At 39.1% G+C, this 16,923-nt stretch overlaps 1 protein-coding gene across 4 annotated transcripts in view; it reads left to right on the top strand.

The window, feature by feature from the left end:
* The window catches only part of UGT8 (UDP glycosyltransferase 8), a 44,346-nt gene extending 29,740 nt beyond the window's left edge, over positions 1 to 14,606 (top strand). For all 4 annotated transcript variants that reach the window (XM_048941992.1, XM_048941993.1, XM_048941994.1 and 1 more), the window contains 4 exons: positions 7,343 to 7,485; positions 9,811 to 9,887; positions 11,995 to 12,214; positions 13,766 to 14,606. In XM_048941992.1, the coding sequence (XP_048797949.1) occupies positions 7,343 to 7,485; positions 9,811 to 9,887; positions 11,995 to 12,214; positions 13,766 to 14,117 (792 nt within the window). In that variant the 3' untranslated portion in view covers positions 14,118 to 14,606. The remainder of the gene's footprint in view (positions 1 to 7,342; positions 7,486 to 9,810; positions 9,888 to 11,994; positions 12,215 to 13,765) is intronic.
* Positions 14,607 to 16,923: the final 2,317 nt, after the last annotated feature.

The raw sequence follows: 16,923 nt of genomic DNA, 5'->3' as shown, positions 1-16,923 counted from the left end.
GAACAGGGAAAGCTTCGATTATTAAACCCGGTTATGTTTGTACTTGTGTACTTTGTTTATCTGAAGCGAAGCTCAGTATTAGGCACCACTGGTTACTGCCAGCTGGGTCCTCACTCTATAGTCACAGCTGTGCATTTAGCATCCAAGCCTGCTAAGAATAGCTAATTAGCAAACCAAACAGAACAAAGCTCACATAGTGGGGTCGGCACAATGGCATTCCTGTCTGAGAATGGTAAAAAGATTATTTTATTTGGTTTATTTATTCCCCCAGCCCCCATCCCGCCTATAGGAGAGCATAAATCAATAAGTGCTTATATTCTCCCTATGCAGGCACAAGGGACAACTTAAATAAAAGACCGATCTATATGCAGAATCCCTCACCCTTTATAATGTAGTGTCTTAGAGAAATGATTGTGCACAGCCAGCTGAACTCAGAGAAGAGAACAAGGCAAGGTCGTAATAGCAGCTCCTGTGCTAAGCTCTGACTGCAGTAAATACTGTTAGCTTTGAAAAAGCAGCGGCCTGATCAGGTAGTCTGTGTGTGGTATATGTGAGTTACACAAGGGAGTGCTGTAAAAGCAAATGTGTATTGCGTGAAAGGGGTGAATTGGGCACGAGGCCAGTTGGTTAGTGTGTGAAAGCCTCCTACCTGCAGGCGGAGGGGAACAGGAAGGGAATGTTGACCAACTGCCTTTTATTTGATCTGTGCCAGCGCTGTGCTTTCTTGTGAGACCTGTAAGAGTTTAACTGCCATCTTAAAAGGGTTTAGAAAAAACATCTGATGTGGGATATAATTGAAAGTAGTTTGGTACCTCCTTGAACTTGTAATGTCAGAATCAGACAATCATCATAAGGAAAAACAGAGATCTGACTCAACTGGTAGGGAACTTCAAAAGAAGGCTCACCATTACAATCCCTTTTCTGTTTTGCCCAAACTGTTATAGTGCCTGACTTTCCTGATTTGCCCAAACAATACGAGTTTTATGAATGTTAACATGAGGACAGGCAGACCTGACAGGGTTTGACACAGAGTTGTAATTGGGACACGCTGAAGTGTTTTTGTACTGTAGCACGTGTTAATTTAATCACTTAAGTAAAGATGGTAATCAATAAATGTATTTATTAGATGATGATTTTCTGTTGAGAATATAAAAGATAAAGCTGTAGTTGGATGAGAAACAACATTCAGTTGGAAAATTTAGCTCAAAATTCAGTTCCAGAGCTGAACACTTGCTAGAATAGCTGACCTAACAAGCTTCTGGTATTTCACATGGGCTGTGCTCCCCCTCGCTCATGCTGTGGCTGGCAGAGGCACCAGTGGCCCAGGAGGAGCAGTATCCAGTGAGGCATCCCAGCTTGTCCTGGGCGTGAGCCTCTCTGCTGCCTACTGAGGAAGCCTGGGGAAAGCAGCCTGCCTCACAGAAGTTCTTTCTGTGGATCTCTCTCCAGTCCTGGATTTTTCAGCTGTTTGTATCTTCTGGGAAGTCCCAGTATGCACCTGTGTGTCTAACTTATTAGTGATCTTACCATTAGAAGCCGCAACATTTCTCTTCAGCTGGAAGTTACATAAGTGCCTGAAGGAAGATTTTTTGAAATTCCATTCAGAACTGACTGCCTTATTTTGAGAATTGTGCTCTCAAGTTCTTCACAGTTTTGGAGTTAGAACTGGTTGGGGCTTTGATTCCTAGTACAGAATGGGTAAAACAAGGTCTGTATCTCAGAACTTCTGGTAAATTGTTCAGATTGCCTTAGTGAAGGAAATGTCAGCAATTGCAGACGGGGCTAGGACTGAAATATTTCTTGTGCCTGATTCAGATTCAAACTGAATTTACAGCAAATTTTAAACATCACTTAAACTGGGCAAAATGAAGTGGCTTTCATGCTGCAAGTGAGAAGCTGTAAAATGCTGTCCAAATGAAAAAACATGGTTTTTAACAAAGGGAGGTCTAGTGACTCATTCTGGCTCTATTTTCATACGGTGCATAATTAAATTAGGAAGACAGAATGTGCTGGAGGACAGGAGTGTAAGTGGATTTAAAAGAAAAAATAACTAAGTTCACAGTGGGTAAGCCTAGTTATCTGTGAAGCTATTTAGTGTACAGAGTGATGATTTCATTTAATTCCAGTGTAGGTCAGTGGTTTTTTTATGTGACTGCCAGTCTTAAGAGCTCAGTAACTGGTGGATAACTCCATGCTTGTGTTCCTTCTCTCCGGATTAATGCAAAGCTGGTTTCTCTGGTTTCTGTTCTTGAGTTCTTGACAGTGATTGTTGGAGTGCTAGGGCTCATGTGGTCTAAGTCAATACAAAAGCAGAAAGGCAACTCAAGAATGGAGTGGCAAGATATGCTGAAATTTTAAGGGGGAAAAAGAGTTCTACTGCATCAGCATAGTTTCTTCTGTGATTTAGGTTTTGCAAGATTAGAGCTAAACAAAAGTTTTGAGCTACTAATCCTGCATTGCTTATTTCTGTGTGCTTCACAAAGCACATATTAGGAATATATATATGCGTGAATTTAGTGCATGGCTATAGTAATGAAGATGCTGAAGTATTCAGTCTCTTTCATGTGTCAAGATTGTACTCTGCTTTTTTTCTTTTCTTTTTTTTACTCTATTACTGCTATATTTTATATGCTACATAAAGAACAGGGAAGTACAAAATTTGGTGAGCCTTGTACCGTGATGCAGCTTATTATAGCAGAACATTCAAATGATTCTGCAACCAAAGGTTTATTAACACTGCTCACTTGGATCCAGTTCTGCTAGATCTTTACCTTAGGAAATCTGTACTTAGTTAAAAAAAAAAAAGTCTCAAGAAATAGTTATAGAAAGTTAAAGGAACCTGAGTCTGTAGACTCCTCCAGATCACTAACTCATGTGACTTTGCAAAGAGGAAGCATTGATTCCCCTGTTCTCCATTTCCTCATTTTTACCCCGACTCTTGCATTTTTAGCAATGTTTAGTGATCCTATTTAATTATTGCTATGTTATGCCAGAAATTATACAAATATATGCATGGAGAACCTTTGTTCTGACAAGTCTGCAGTTTGTTTTCTGCAGCTCCTGCGCAGCGGTGATTTCAGCACCCCTCTGGGGAAGCAGATTGGAAAGGAGTTGCAGATCAGGAGGCAGGCAAGCAATTCCTCTTACTACCAGCAAGAAGTAAGGCTTAAGTAAAATGCAGACAAATTTGAATGGAAGAACTTCTAGTTGGTGTCAAAATATGATAAACTGAGTTGAAAATCTGGATTGTTTCTAGTTTGGCTCGGAACAGTTTTGCCTCTGTCAAATTTTGTGTTTTAAAATAGAACCAAAGGACAAATTCCAAGTTCTTAAGTTTCAGATTTGAGTTGGGCAGGCATCATCCACCTCTGGTCTGGAAGCCTCCAATAGCCATGTAGATGGTTTCTCTTGGAGATGGGTCCTCACCTACTGCACTTACCTTTATCCAGTTAAACACCTGTAAAATCAGAGCTGGTTTATGCCTCTGCAGCTCAGAGCGTGGCAAACCTCACTTCACCTCCTTGCATACGCCTGGCTGTTGAAGTCAGGTGTGCTTCCTCTGAAGTTAATGGAAACTTGAATTGCTTGGATCCTGCTGTGAGAGCTCACAGATGTGCATGTGTTCCCACTCTTAAGAAGTGCATCAAGAGAGGAAACACTCAGAAAGCTGCTATTTGCACAAAAGGAAGGTATTCACATTCTGTTAGTTTTTATAATCTCACTTAAAATGGCAAACAAGTTCATTCTGTTTGAGTCTGCTGGCAGGATCTTGTCTTGCCTGTCAAAATGTGAAGTTCCCCCATGGAAAGCCTGTATCTTCATAATGTATGTACATTTATTATATGTTCTACTGAATCAAGGACATGTTTCAAAGGGAAGAATTACAAAGGTTTGGCTGTGAAATGAGCCATAATAACATAAAAATAGGTTGCCTTCCTTTTGCACAATAATAAAATACAAAAGCCTGCTTTTAGAGTGACTCTATTGCTGTGGTACAGAGTAAAGTTCATTTCTCGTTTCCCTCTTACGTAAAATTCTTCAAACTTAATAGCTATTTGCTACACATGGAGATTGTTGAATACTGTTTTGGAAATGTCAATGTGAGGAAATACTACACGCCTTCTCATGTGTACATAATGATGTGTAGTTTGAATTATGTGAATACATCACAAGGTTGTGACCTATCACAGAATTTGTAATTGAGCTCGATGGAGAGAAGTAGTAGTAGTCTTGGGAGCCATATCTGAGTTACAGCAGGCTAATTTCTATTAGAAACCACATATCTGACCAAGCCTAAGTCATGGTAGGTAGGACTTTGATACTGAGTGAAAAGTGTTTCAGCAGCAGTGCCAGCAATGGTGGTTTTTGTTTTTTGGGGTTTTTTTAAGTAAACATGTTCTCAGCTGGACTTGAGCTTGGAGGAGATGATGCTTTTGAATATCAACCAATGCTCCTGAGCCCTTCTTTTCTCTCCAGGACTATATTGCACCTATTTTCCAAGCAGGTCCCTTTAAAGGCCAAAGTCAGCTCTATTGAAGTTCAGGAGACTCACCCTTGTCCTCTCATTATCCTGTACAACTGCCTCTTAATAACTGCAAACAGGTCTGCCCTTGACCTTCATATTCATGGCCAGTTCTTCCTTGTTTGCAAGTGTGATATGCAGCAGAATGCCTCCCCTCACTGGCTTCTTGAGCCTTTCGTTTGTAATGCCACAAGATAATTCAGCACAAACAAATAGTTGTGTGGAAGATACTAAGAAATAAATTGCATCCTGCTCATGAAGGGGAACACAAGACACATGGAGTTTCACAACAAGTAACTTTAGTTCTTGGAGTATAACATGATCATGTATTGCAGATGGTCTCATATTTGTCATTTAGAGCACAGTACATGATTGATTTTCAGAAAGACTTATCATTGAAGCCCACTTTTTTTTTTCTTCTGTTTAACTTTAAAGAACAGATAGGAAGTAGCTCAAGATGTAAGTAGTTGAACCACAAAGCAAGTATAATATAATTATTTTTGGAGCATGCCTCAGGTCTTTAAGTAAAATTCAAGGACAAACTTGAAATAAATCACAAAACCATCTGGAAACTTCTCTGCCAAAAGTGTAGGCAATAATAAGTGATTCAGTTTCAAGGCAGGTTGCACACACTTCCTCCTCCTTTTCCCTTACTCCCCTTCCCTCTGCAGATATAGGAAAAAAATGGAGAAGAAAGGGTACTGGAAAAAAGATGAAGAAAAATGAAGCATGAATTCTAGAGAAAATGGAAATCCCTTTTTCCAGTGCACAACAGGGACTAGTGTCTAATGTATGGTTCTTTGTTATGCCTGCTGGTTTTTGTGATAGCTTTTGTGGTTTTGTGCCCAGATACGATAGCGCAGCATTGCCCCGTTGCTGTCTAGCCTGCTATTTATTGCCAGGACAAGGGGCACATTGTGAACAGGGCACTTAATTTTCCTTTTGCTCATTTCCTATTGCTGAGCAGCCTTACATTTTGATTGGATGATAATGGAGTTAAACCAATCCTGGGAAAAATAAGGTATTGGCACACTGCCATCTGTAAGTCAGTGGGCTAACTGTCTAGTTTCCACTGTAAACAGTTGTATTGGAAATCAGAAATTGAATTTGTTTCCACAAGCAGTGGCACGGTGGACCTTTTACATCTTTCTGTGTTTTCTTTTTGAAGACTGATGACATTGCTCTTGTGTTTGAGACTTGTTTAGCTTGCAGCTCTGCTCCATCTAATGCTCTCAGATGTTTTTTCTTCTGACTCTGCAGAGAGCTGCTAGTGTTAGGTAGGTGCATCTGCTGGCTTGCGTTTTTACCAGTTACATAAACCCCACTGCCACAGAGTCAGCCCCGAGGCTCAGGTTTTGTTGTCTCCTTTGTAACTTAACTGTTACCTGTCTGCCACGCTAGCTGGGAATGTGGCTGCAATCAGTGCAGGGAGATTTTAGTACAGTGACACCTTGAGGGTGCCCAGCAGCACTTGGTGTGGGTTTGCTTGCAAGCTGGTACTACTGGCACAGGCCTTGCTTTGCTCTCCTCACAGACACAGCTGTTTTCAGATGCATCCCGCAATGGTGTCTGGCTGCTGCTCAGAGATCTGCTGGGCCTGCGTGGCCAACAGCAGCTGGATGGCCAGCGTTTTGGATGCTTGGGTCTGAAGCACAGAGCTGAGACTGAGTTCAGTGCACCAGGCAGTGCTCGCAGACCTTCGTGGTCTTTTGGAAATGTGTGTGGAATGCCTCAGAGCATGTCACAGAGCAGCTGCACTGCTGCCACCTTCCTCTCCCTCACAGCTACGAGGTGGAGATGACACTGGCACAGAGAAGTGCATCTTCAGGTACTCATGTATTAGGAGCGGACCTTCAGCAGTACACACATGGGTCTGGATACTAGAACTGTATGGATATTGGTGTGTTTCTTTCCTCTTTTCTTTGCAAGTTACAGCTAGCGGAGCTCAGGCCTTGGGTAAATGCATCAGCTCTGAAGGCTCCTGTGCCGGCTAGGCTCAGGCCATGTCTCCGGCCTGCTGATTTCTTCAGTCCTGATGAAAATTTCACCCTTGATTTCAGCAGTAATCACAGTTGCTTGGAAGTGCTAGACTGTGTCTTTTCCTTTACACATGAAGTCTCTGTCATTGTACTGAACAGCCATTTTAGCTCCTGACTGAAAGGAGTGGGTGTCATAGCACACTCTGGCACGTCATCTCAACACTTGGGAATGATGCTCTAAGACTGCAGCAGACCTCCTCATGCCTGCTTTGCCTCCCTTTGGACTGAGGGCTGCAGCAGCCTGGTGCTGGGAGATGTTTTTTGAAGGCTCTGGCTTCTGTCAGGTTGTTTTATTATTTTTGTATAAATTAAATAAAAATAACCTTTATTGTGTACTATCATTTTCTTCAATGCTGGAGATGGTATAATTGAGTCCCTGACTTTCTTCATTTTTTTTTTCCCTGGGTTTTACTTTGGGGCTGATACTTCAAGACCGATCTACTTATATTTTGCTGTGTGAGAATACCGAGTGTTTTTTGTTGTTTTTCTTGTTTGTTTGTTTGACATGTGAATGTGCCAAATAACAGGTTAAATAATTGTCTTGGGAAGATAGTTGTTAATACAGAAGCTAGAACAAACCTGAAAGAATTTTGATGTTCATAGTCTGTACAATTTATTTTCAAACATTGCACTTAGTAATTTCCAAAATGTTTATGACTGCTGAAATTTAACCTGTGAAGTAATGAGGGACCAGAAAATGCCTGTGCTAAGCAATGCTTATTTAATGTGTCTGTTGGTTACCTGTGCTTCTAAGTGTTCTGCATAAACTTTACTTCAACAGGATCTCCAAACATGGGTGAACGGTGCTAATGAAAATGGCTTTGTCCTCGTGTCGTTTGGAGCTGGAGTGAAATACCTGTCAGAGGACGTTGCAAACAAGTTAGCACATGCTCTGGCAAGACTGCCACAGCGAGTTATTTGGAGGTAGGTGCAATGACACGTACTTGGGGTCATTGAAAGCACAGTCATTTCCTATTGGGCCATGTTTAGTATTGCATCTAATGCAGAATCTGAAATCAGCCTGGGTGGCACAGAGAACCTACCTCTTTTGAAAGATGCTCTTTGAACAGGCATGACGGTCCTCTGGCAATAAGAAAGAGCAATGATTTTGAGGCAGGATAATGTATAGGTTATATACTCCTCTACTGAACTTATATCCTAGGATTGAGGACAGTGAAAAGAGTGTAAAAGGTTGTAACATTTGTGACTTAGTTGTGTCACTTCTAATCAAGAAGCCATTCTAGGGAGTGTGTCATTCTCCTTATCTAGTCCCATGAAGGATTCAAGGCTTGCTTTCCCCTCCCCCACCAGCTTTCCTACTTCCTTCCCCCCTATCTTATGCAAACATGGACTCTGATAATTGTTCCTCTTAATTGTCTTTTTCTTCAAGGAATCAGAGAAAAGATCTGCAGAAGAAAGAATAAGTAATAAGATTTTTTTGTTATAGTAAAAACATTGTGAGAGGCTCTCTAAACTTAATGTGCAAATTGAGGATCAACTGTTGTTAGTCTGCTCTGCTTTATGTGCTTCATCACGTTGGAATATAATTTAGAGGAATTAATGTGAACCATTGCTCTTTGTTCCTTGTGAATACTGCAGCAGTGCTTGACTTGTAATTCATCTCAGTTGATCTTACTGCCTTTTGCATTGCGCTATGCTTTTATCGTGTTTTTGCTGGATTTCTTAGTGTAGGAGGTATCCACTTTCTCTAGTAAATAAGGAATCCATTTAAATATTTTCTTGGGGATTTTTTTGAATGCAAAAATAACAATTTCAATTGAAGCTTTCTGTTGTTTATATTTTATTTCACTAGTGCCATTCTTACCAGTGTTGTTTTTGTTGTTTCTTTTTTTGTTCTATTTTTTGTTGCTTATCCAAGAAGTCCCTCAACAGGGACCTAACTCATATTTCTTTCTATCATAATTCCTGGGATGGGAAGATATTCAGTTGTGAGATAGGGCCTTTGGGAGAGCTGAGCAAATGGCTTTCAGTCACATCAGTGGGAATTTGAGTTCCATAATGAGACATCAAAATATGAAATTGAGTCCAGTTTCACTTTGTCATTTTCTGCTTTTCAGATCATTGATTTCTGATCTGTGTTGGAAGTAGGGCAGCTTTTGTGCTAAAAGTTTCTGAGAATGGGAATGATAGTATTGCTTGACAGTCTTATGTCAGAATGCCAAATCAAGAAAATCCCTAGAGTTCTTAATTTTCTTCTGGTTATGTGGTACTGTTTAGCACCAAAACCAGTATGAGATTTATGGCTGACTTGCTTTTATATAAGGTTAAGAAATTTGTTTAGTTTATTTTTCAACATATGGAATATGCAGGCTTATTGCTTTACTTAATTGGGAATATCTAGATGGTTCTTTATGTAGTTACTGTTCTAATGTTCTCTAATAACCAGAATACTTCTTTTTTTCTGACAGCTCTCTTCTGGAACTGTCAGGAAAAGAAAAATATAAAAAATCTCTAGTCATTGTTACTTTTTTCCATCTTCTTTTTCATTTTGGAATATATTTAATTTGCATAAAAGCAAATTTGTGTATGTGGCACACAAATCAGTTTGTATTTAAAGGTTGTATTCTGTTAATTAAACTTTCCCAAGAAACTCACTCAGGTGAGCAAGACATTGTCACTAGATTTTGGGCAGTCGATTAAGTAACCAGAATGTAGCTGTTCTATTGTCTGATCCCAACTTTTCCATCGGTAGCTTCTTGCCTTGTAATCTGGACTGTCACCCTTTCCCTTCCTTGTACTAGTAATTCCTTTTAAAGTGAGATGCTGTCAGTTCTTAAGAGCTGTCGGAAACTGACCAACGGAATGGGAATGCCTTATGTTGGTAGTGGGGTTTACTTTTTGTGTGCTGATGTGCTGTTATCAGTGGAGTTACTCATGTAGTATTAATCAGTTTTCAGTAAAGCAGCAAACTCAGAGTCACAAAAGGATTATAAAGCTTTCTTCCAGTTGCAATGGTATGGCTTAGAATACGCTTTTTAAAGTAGCTGTATTGCCATTATTTAAATAGAGATCATTGCATTTTAAGCCAGATTGTAAGGAAATAAATGATGAAAAAAAAAAAAGAAATTATACCTGATTACTTTAATAGCATTTGTTTTCTTGTAATGGTGAGTAAACAGTATTCCAGTGTAATGAGAAATCTAGATCATTTGGTTGGATTCTCTGTTTAGAGTTTGCACATTTTGGAGGTTTTGATAATGTAGCTTCAAATTGGTTTTATCGCTTTAGGTTTTCAGGAAACAAACCAAGGAATCTAGGCAACAATACAAAGCTTATAGAATGGTTACCACAAAACGACCTTCTTGGTGAGTATCTGTAATTATGATGTATTGTTCATTCTCACTGAAATTCAGTTTGCTCTTCCAATAATATTTTATTTAAATAGCAGTCACAGTAAAAGAAGTCATAGAGCAAGAATATAGCATTCTTCACAATGTCTTGATGAATGAAACATTCTTTCTGATGTTAATGCTCTTTATCTGGTGTTAACTCCATTGCTTTCATCAGTCAGTTGCGTGGAAAGCCATAGTCATTACCAAGTCTGTTTCACTTAATAAATGGAAATGTTTGTTGTGAAAAGTCTGCATACAGTTCAAAATAAAAAAAACCAATAATTATGAAAGATGAATGGGAATTTTCTAGAATTTGTTGTTTCACCAAATTGGTGACCGTAAGTGTGAACTTCTCAGTAGTGAAGAAGCTGTGGTATGGACTTAACTAGACTATTCATGGAAGAATCTCCAAACCAAACGTACAAAATTTGTTCATATTGCACCAAGTCTTTAGGCATGAACATACTGATTACGTGTTTATTATTAATATTACTGATATATATATATATTTTTAATTTTTCCAATGAAATCCGTAACAGAAATTAGGGATGTGTTGCAAATCGATAATAATATTTCTGTTTAACTATCCTGAGATGCTCTGAGAATGGAGCAATAAAGCTTGGTCTTCCTTCATCTTTTGGTAAAGTTTATATATTAGAGTATGTATATTTGCTTTTTCTTTCCTTTCCTCCTGTATTAAAGTGTAGCTGAATTTATTGGATCCTAGGGTCAGCAAAATACCGTTTCTGGGACACCTAGACATTCGTGCATTTGCACAATATCTGGTATAATAATGAATAATACATTAAGAATGTGTGTGTGTCAATGTACATTCATGTCAACCAGAGTAGTCACTGTAATTAGTTATTAGGCAAATGACTTCTGAACCAAGTAGATATTTTTCGTTACTAAATTGCGCTGAGGCACTCTCATTTCTCCATTGCATAGCAGTAGGGGAGTATATTGCTGTCATTATTGTCATCTCTTGCTAGCCTGAAGTAAGGCATGTAAAGCTTCAGAGAATGCAGCATCAGTTGTCCTGTTATTAAATAGCTTGTCTTTCATATGAATAATAAGGAAAAGCGTTCTTTCTGCCATTCATTTGTAATATTAAACAGGTAAATACCAGTTCTAGTCACCAACTGCAGTGACTCAGGAGTAGATAGTGTATTAATTACTCCATTAATAAGAGGACTGCTCTGAAAGTAGTGCCTCCTGTTCTTTGATGTTGGCCCACAATGTCAGAGGCAGATGTTGTGCTGTGGCAGTAGAGGCTGAACCTTCTGACCAATATTCTGCTGTGTTTTGTTGCCATGCAACAGGTGGGAGCAGAGGGGCAATCTTAGAGGACGGTGTCTGATGTGGAAGCGTATATGTAGTAGGGATGTGGAATTCAATTCCTTCCTGCAGACAAAATGGCACCCATTTATGTTCATCGACAGTCGCTGAACATTTTTGGAGGCCAAACAATGTCTGTTAGCAAGTGATGCTGTGGGAAATGCATTTCAGCAGTGGGGAGCAATGACATGAAAAGACAAGCCATATTCAATACAGCCATACACAGTTGTTACATAATGAAATGAAGAGCACCTCAATCAGCTCATGGACACAAACCAGCTATTGGTGGCAGTAATATTGAAGAACAGTGTTTTGTAGCTGAGAATTTGCTGTATCAAGTGTTGTTCTGCTCTTTGCATCTGTTGTAGTTTTCATGGAAATAAGGAAGCGTTACTTTTGGAGTGACGTTTGTAATTCTAGACAACTCAGACACAATAATTTTAATTCATATTGGCTGTTTCATCTCTGTTCATATATAATGAAATCACCCAATGCATTCAAAATTTCTGCAGAGTGGGTTTAAGTAGGTGGAAACTTCAGAAAAAAATTGCATTCATTCTATCTTCCCAAACTGGAGATACAGGAATCCAATTGATGGTTAGACTAGATGATCTTGTAGGTCCTTTCCAACCTTGTGATTCTATGATTCAATGATAAATGTGTTGTAACCAATTGCTTCAATAATGCTACATCAAGGAGATGTAATATTTTGTGTGTGTGTGCGTGCTTCTTGTATTTCCAGGTCACCCTAACATTAAAGCTTTTCTTAGTCATGGCGGTTTGAACAGCATTTTTGAAACCATGTATCATGGGGTTCCAGTGGTGGGAATTCCCCTTTTTGGAGACCATTACGATACTATGACTCGAGTGCAGGCCAAAGGCATGGGAATATTGTTGAACTGGAAGACTGTCACTGAGAGTGAATTATATGAAGCACTAGAAAAAGTTATTAATGATCCCAGGTATGGAATGAGTAATTATTTCTTGCTTTTATTTTAATTAATTGTTGTGGGTTAGATACAGAGCCTTCACGCAAGGGAAAAAATGTGTGTTGGTGTTTACTTGTGTGCATGGCAGTGGCAAGACTTTGAATAGTTGTTCCCAATTCACAGGATTACTCAAGTACGATATTTCTGTATAGATGCCAGCTTGTTGATCAGTATACCAAAGCTCACATCTCATTTGCTTTTCTGTGGCTGTGACGTTTGCCACGAGTAGAACAAGGTTACAGAAACAAACCTAGACTGATTGACTTTTTGCTTCAGGCCAGTATCTCTTTTTTTTGTATCTTGATTACAGTACAGTAATATATTTAGCAATCTGTTACGCTCCATAAGGAGGCCTGAGAAAAGTACACATGTACTGTTGCAGGATGCTGCATTTGGCTTGTAGCTGAAAACATGGCAGTAGTCAAAAAGTGATTTAAAAAAAAAAAGAAAAATTCTTTCTGGGCAGAAAGAAGATATCTCTAACATAGATCTTCGAGTTGGAAAGGTTATTCACATTGATTGGAACTTGCAACAAGCAGTATATGAGGACCCCAGCCTCTTCCTACAATTTTTTTTTGTCATTCAGATGCAATACAGGCAACTTCATGAACTGGGTTTCATAACTTTTTTTAGTTTCATCAAATGAATTTACTCAGAAATACCAAAGTCTGAGGAGAGTCAGTTTAAACACTTGGGATGTGCAGACAATCTCTGGATTAAAAAGAATGACTCAGCTCAGTTCTTTTGTATGAAGTTAGTAGATGTTTTGAAGTACAATGATGACAATGTTTCTTGCTTTCATGGGAACAAAGTCTTTAAGCAGCACTTGCCTTGGAAAAGGGGAAATCTGTAAAAAATGAGCTTGTTAGCAGCAGAAGCTCAGTAAAGAGGAGTATTGCTAAAGAAATCTCAGTTGCCCCGGCTTTCTCTTGCATAGTTGTCCCCAGTAAAAAGGCAAGGTCTGCTCAAATAACCTGTTGACCCTGCAGATGTGAGATGGGAAGGAGTTTAATGTGATCCTCTGCTGGAGGTAACCCATTATGAAAAATCAGTTTTAGGCTGAACTCTGGGCCAAAGAGTTAGTATAAAACTGAGTTTCTCCGTTTGTCGTATTTCTCTAATAACTTAGTTGCACAATAGCGTGAGTGGCCTGTTGGAGTATGTTGCCATTGTGAGCAGGAAGGGCAAATCCATTCACTTGGGATTAGATAGGATTCCGGCCTGAGAGCAGATGGAATGGACACTTTATCCCTTCTACTGGCCTGCTGTTGAAGGGTGGATTTCAGCCTTCAGTCACCCGTGGTTTTGTACTTTTGATAATTCTCTGTCAACGAGCTGTAATGACAGATGTAAAGAGATTATGCCTTGTATATATTCCTCTGTATGAGGTTTAATGGGACAGTCCTGCACTAGAAGGACACCTTTTGATCTCCTGTGTGCATTTATATGTTTACAAAGACTTGCATTGCTCAGCACTGGCTACGGTTTTTACCTTACTCCATTTTCTTCATCTCTTTCATACAGCTACAGGCAACGGGCTCAGAGGCTGTCTGAAATTCACAAAGACCAACCTGGTCATCCTGTTAACCGGACTGTGTACTGGATTAACTACATCCTCCGTCACAATGGAGCGCAACATCTACGTGCTGCTGTTTACAGCATCTCTCTATATCAGTATTTCTTACTGGATATTGCCTTTGTTGTATTAGTGGGTGCTGCCTTATTTTATTATATTTTGGCCAAGCTAACAAAATTTATCCGCAAACAAAGCAAACATATTTGGTCAAATGATGAACATAGCACTGTTAATGGACATTACCAGAATGGGATACCAAATGGCAAGCATAGAAGAAATGGCCACATTAAGCATGAATAAAAGGTGAAATGAGCCAACCCCTCATGTAAAGTAATTGAGTTTTATCGCTGTAACTTAGTCTAACAAGTACTTAAAACATCAATAAGCAGTTCTAACACTCCCCTTCAGTATGTAATAATATGTGACAAAATTCTATGGAACTAAGGAACGTATTTAAAAAAAAAATGAAAAAAAAACCAAGCACAACCTAAAACGGAAATATTTTATTCTTAATACCAATGCAGAAAGGTTATTTTGGCACTGAAGTTTTTAGAAGCCTTAATCCTCTAAAGTTATATAATGATCATATTTATGAATTTTCAGTTTTTTAAAGCTAAATGTGTGTGTCCCAAATGAGGAAAGGTCTCTTTTTATTTGCAGAGGTTTTTTTCCCTTTTATTTTTTTATTATTATATCCATCTTTAGATGAGAGAACTTAGTGCTAGCTCTGTGTTTCATATGTTGAAGGTTCAATATGTGTAAGAATGCTCTTTAAAAAAAAAAAATTCCCGATGCTTGTGCAAGAAATAGGAAATTGCAAATTGAGAACACAGACGTTAAAAAAAAAAATCTTAAAGTAAGCACTGAAGAAAAATGGCAAAAATATATACTGTGTTTTCTGGTAAGCTGCATGACTCTTCTGCTCACTACCAGTGCTTTAGAGAAACGAGTACTGAGCAAGTCTACAATAAGTCTTAATTTTTAATTTATACAAAATTGTATTTGTTGCCTTTCTCTACGTATGTAATTTATGCCATGAAAATGTTAGGGAATTCTATTTCAGTTTAAATATGGCTGTGTGGGAAGTAGATTTGCATAATTAAAATAAATGAAACAAAGCAAAAAAAATATCCACCCCTGTGCTTAATGCAGAAGGTTTTGTAGTGGCCTGAAGCAGGGCAGAATCAAACTGCTATTTGGGATTTAAGAAACAAACAAGAAAATGCTAAAAGTTGAATGTCTTTCCTATTAATTCTCATTATTTTTCTGTGGTTTTTTTTTTTTTTTTTTTTCTAATTCACAATGTTGTAGCCGTTCTCTTTCAATGGTTGTATCTGAGAAACTATTACTTTCTCTTAGCGTGGGCCGCGCAATCCGTATTTCCCATAGTTGCCAACGTCCCTTCTGAGACCGCGGGGCAGGAGGCTGCCTGCTGGGAGGCACCAACCTCCAGCTTAAGGCTCAGCGGGAGGCACGACATGGAGCGCAGCTGAGCCAGTGCAAAGTGTGGGGCAGCTGTGCCTCCTGTCCCCAGCTCCGGACCCTCCCTGCAACAATCTCTTTCAATCACTGCAGCTGACACGGAACCCTGTGGTGGTGCAGTGCTAACCCAGGGCAGGGAGGCAGGGCACCTAGTGGCAAAATCAGTGTGGCCCTGCCAAACCGGAGTTGGCAACTATCCATTTATTTCCATGTCATTCTGTTTACTTGGAATTTGCACTACACACGTTGTGAGTGTATGCTTTATTTATTTGTAGTTCGAAATCCCATGCCTGGAAGAGGAAGGAAGGAAACCCATTTTACTTAGTGTTGTTCACTAACATGGGAAGAGTTGTGACAGTAACAGAGTGCTGAGATCATCCTCATACACAGTGATGCAATATTTCATTACCATTCCATCATGAGCCTCTATCCTATAGCAATAAATAACAGTACAGATATCTTTCTAATACGTGGTACAGTTACTTGTACTGCATTCTGAATACTTGAAGAAAATGGTGTTATAAATAAGCCTATTAGCTAGACCTTTTTACAATCTTACAGTTTGTGTCAACTAAAGGAACACAAGGAGGCGATGAATGGTGGGATGGTAGTAAGACTTCGAGTGTATGAATGACTTGGTTTAAATGTTGTTTTTTTTTTTTTGCATTGAAGAAGGTACAAAAGCACTGACCGGATGATTAAGCGTAATTTAATCTCCACTGTGATAAAACTTAAGCAATAAACATGAATTTAATAGAGAAAATCTGTTGTTGGAAGTATATTTTTATTCACATGGATGCTATTTTGAAGTACCCAGTGCATGTATGTGTGCATATGTGAATAACTATGAAGATTTCTTGTTTTCAGTATATGCAGCGACGCATGACGTGTATTTGAAGTCAAACATTATTATCTGCAGAACTTAGATGTATTTCTTCTGGGACTCTTGCATCAATTGGAAGAGAGTGAGTGCTTACCCAGAGTTCTTCAGGTCAGTTTGCGTGTGAATTTTTCTGTGTTGTACATGTCAAATTTGTTTCCTAGGAAGCAAAACAAAAAAGCAGTGATACAAGAGATGAGATGGTTGTTTCTAAAATACTCTCTCTGAACACATTTCAATTCATTTGCATGAGGAAGAATTTCCCGCGCTATCAGTTTCATTACCGAAGTCCTAGGTAGGTCTAATCCACCCAAACTGTAGAAGTACCTGCTCTGTTCTCATGTACTTTCTTCTAAGCTGCAATATCATCTAGTGCTGTGGTTACGATTCGTAATACAGGAAGCTGCGTTAGAAGAAGTAGATGGCTGATGGCAATTATTTGGGAGGAACGCTGCCATAAATGTGTCTGAGAGGAGAGTATAACTGTTGCCAAATCATTTCCTAGGGTGTGTTGAAGTCCCTGTGTGGAATGGCAGAGCTATATAATGCATAGCCCTTGCACTGCTTTCTTGAGTTTCTTGCTTTCCCAAATAGGCACTTCATAGTGTGCAGTAAGGTAATTGGGAGAAAATGAAATAAAACATTATGTGGGCAAAACCAGCAGCCAAGAAATAGCCACAATAAGCAGTGTAGCAGACATAGGTCACTTCCATAAAGGTTTTCAGAGGTGCTTGAGACTTGGGC

Source organism: Lagopus muta, chromosome 4 (genome assembly GCF_023343835.1).
Source record: "Lagopus muta isolate bLagMut1 chromosome 4, bLagMut1 primary, whole genome shotgun sequence".
NCBI lineage: Eukaryota > Metazoa > Chordata > Aves > Galliformes > Phasianidae > Lagopus > Lagopus muta.
Note: the sequence above shows the minus strand (reverse complement) of the source record. Positions and strands in the feature narration are given on the sequence as shown.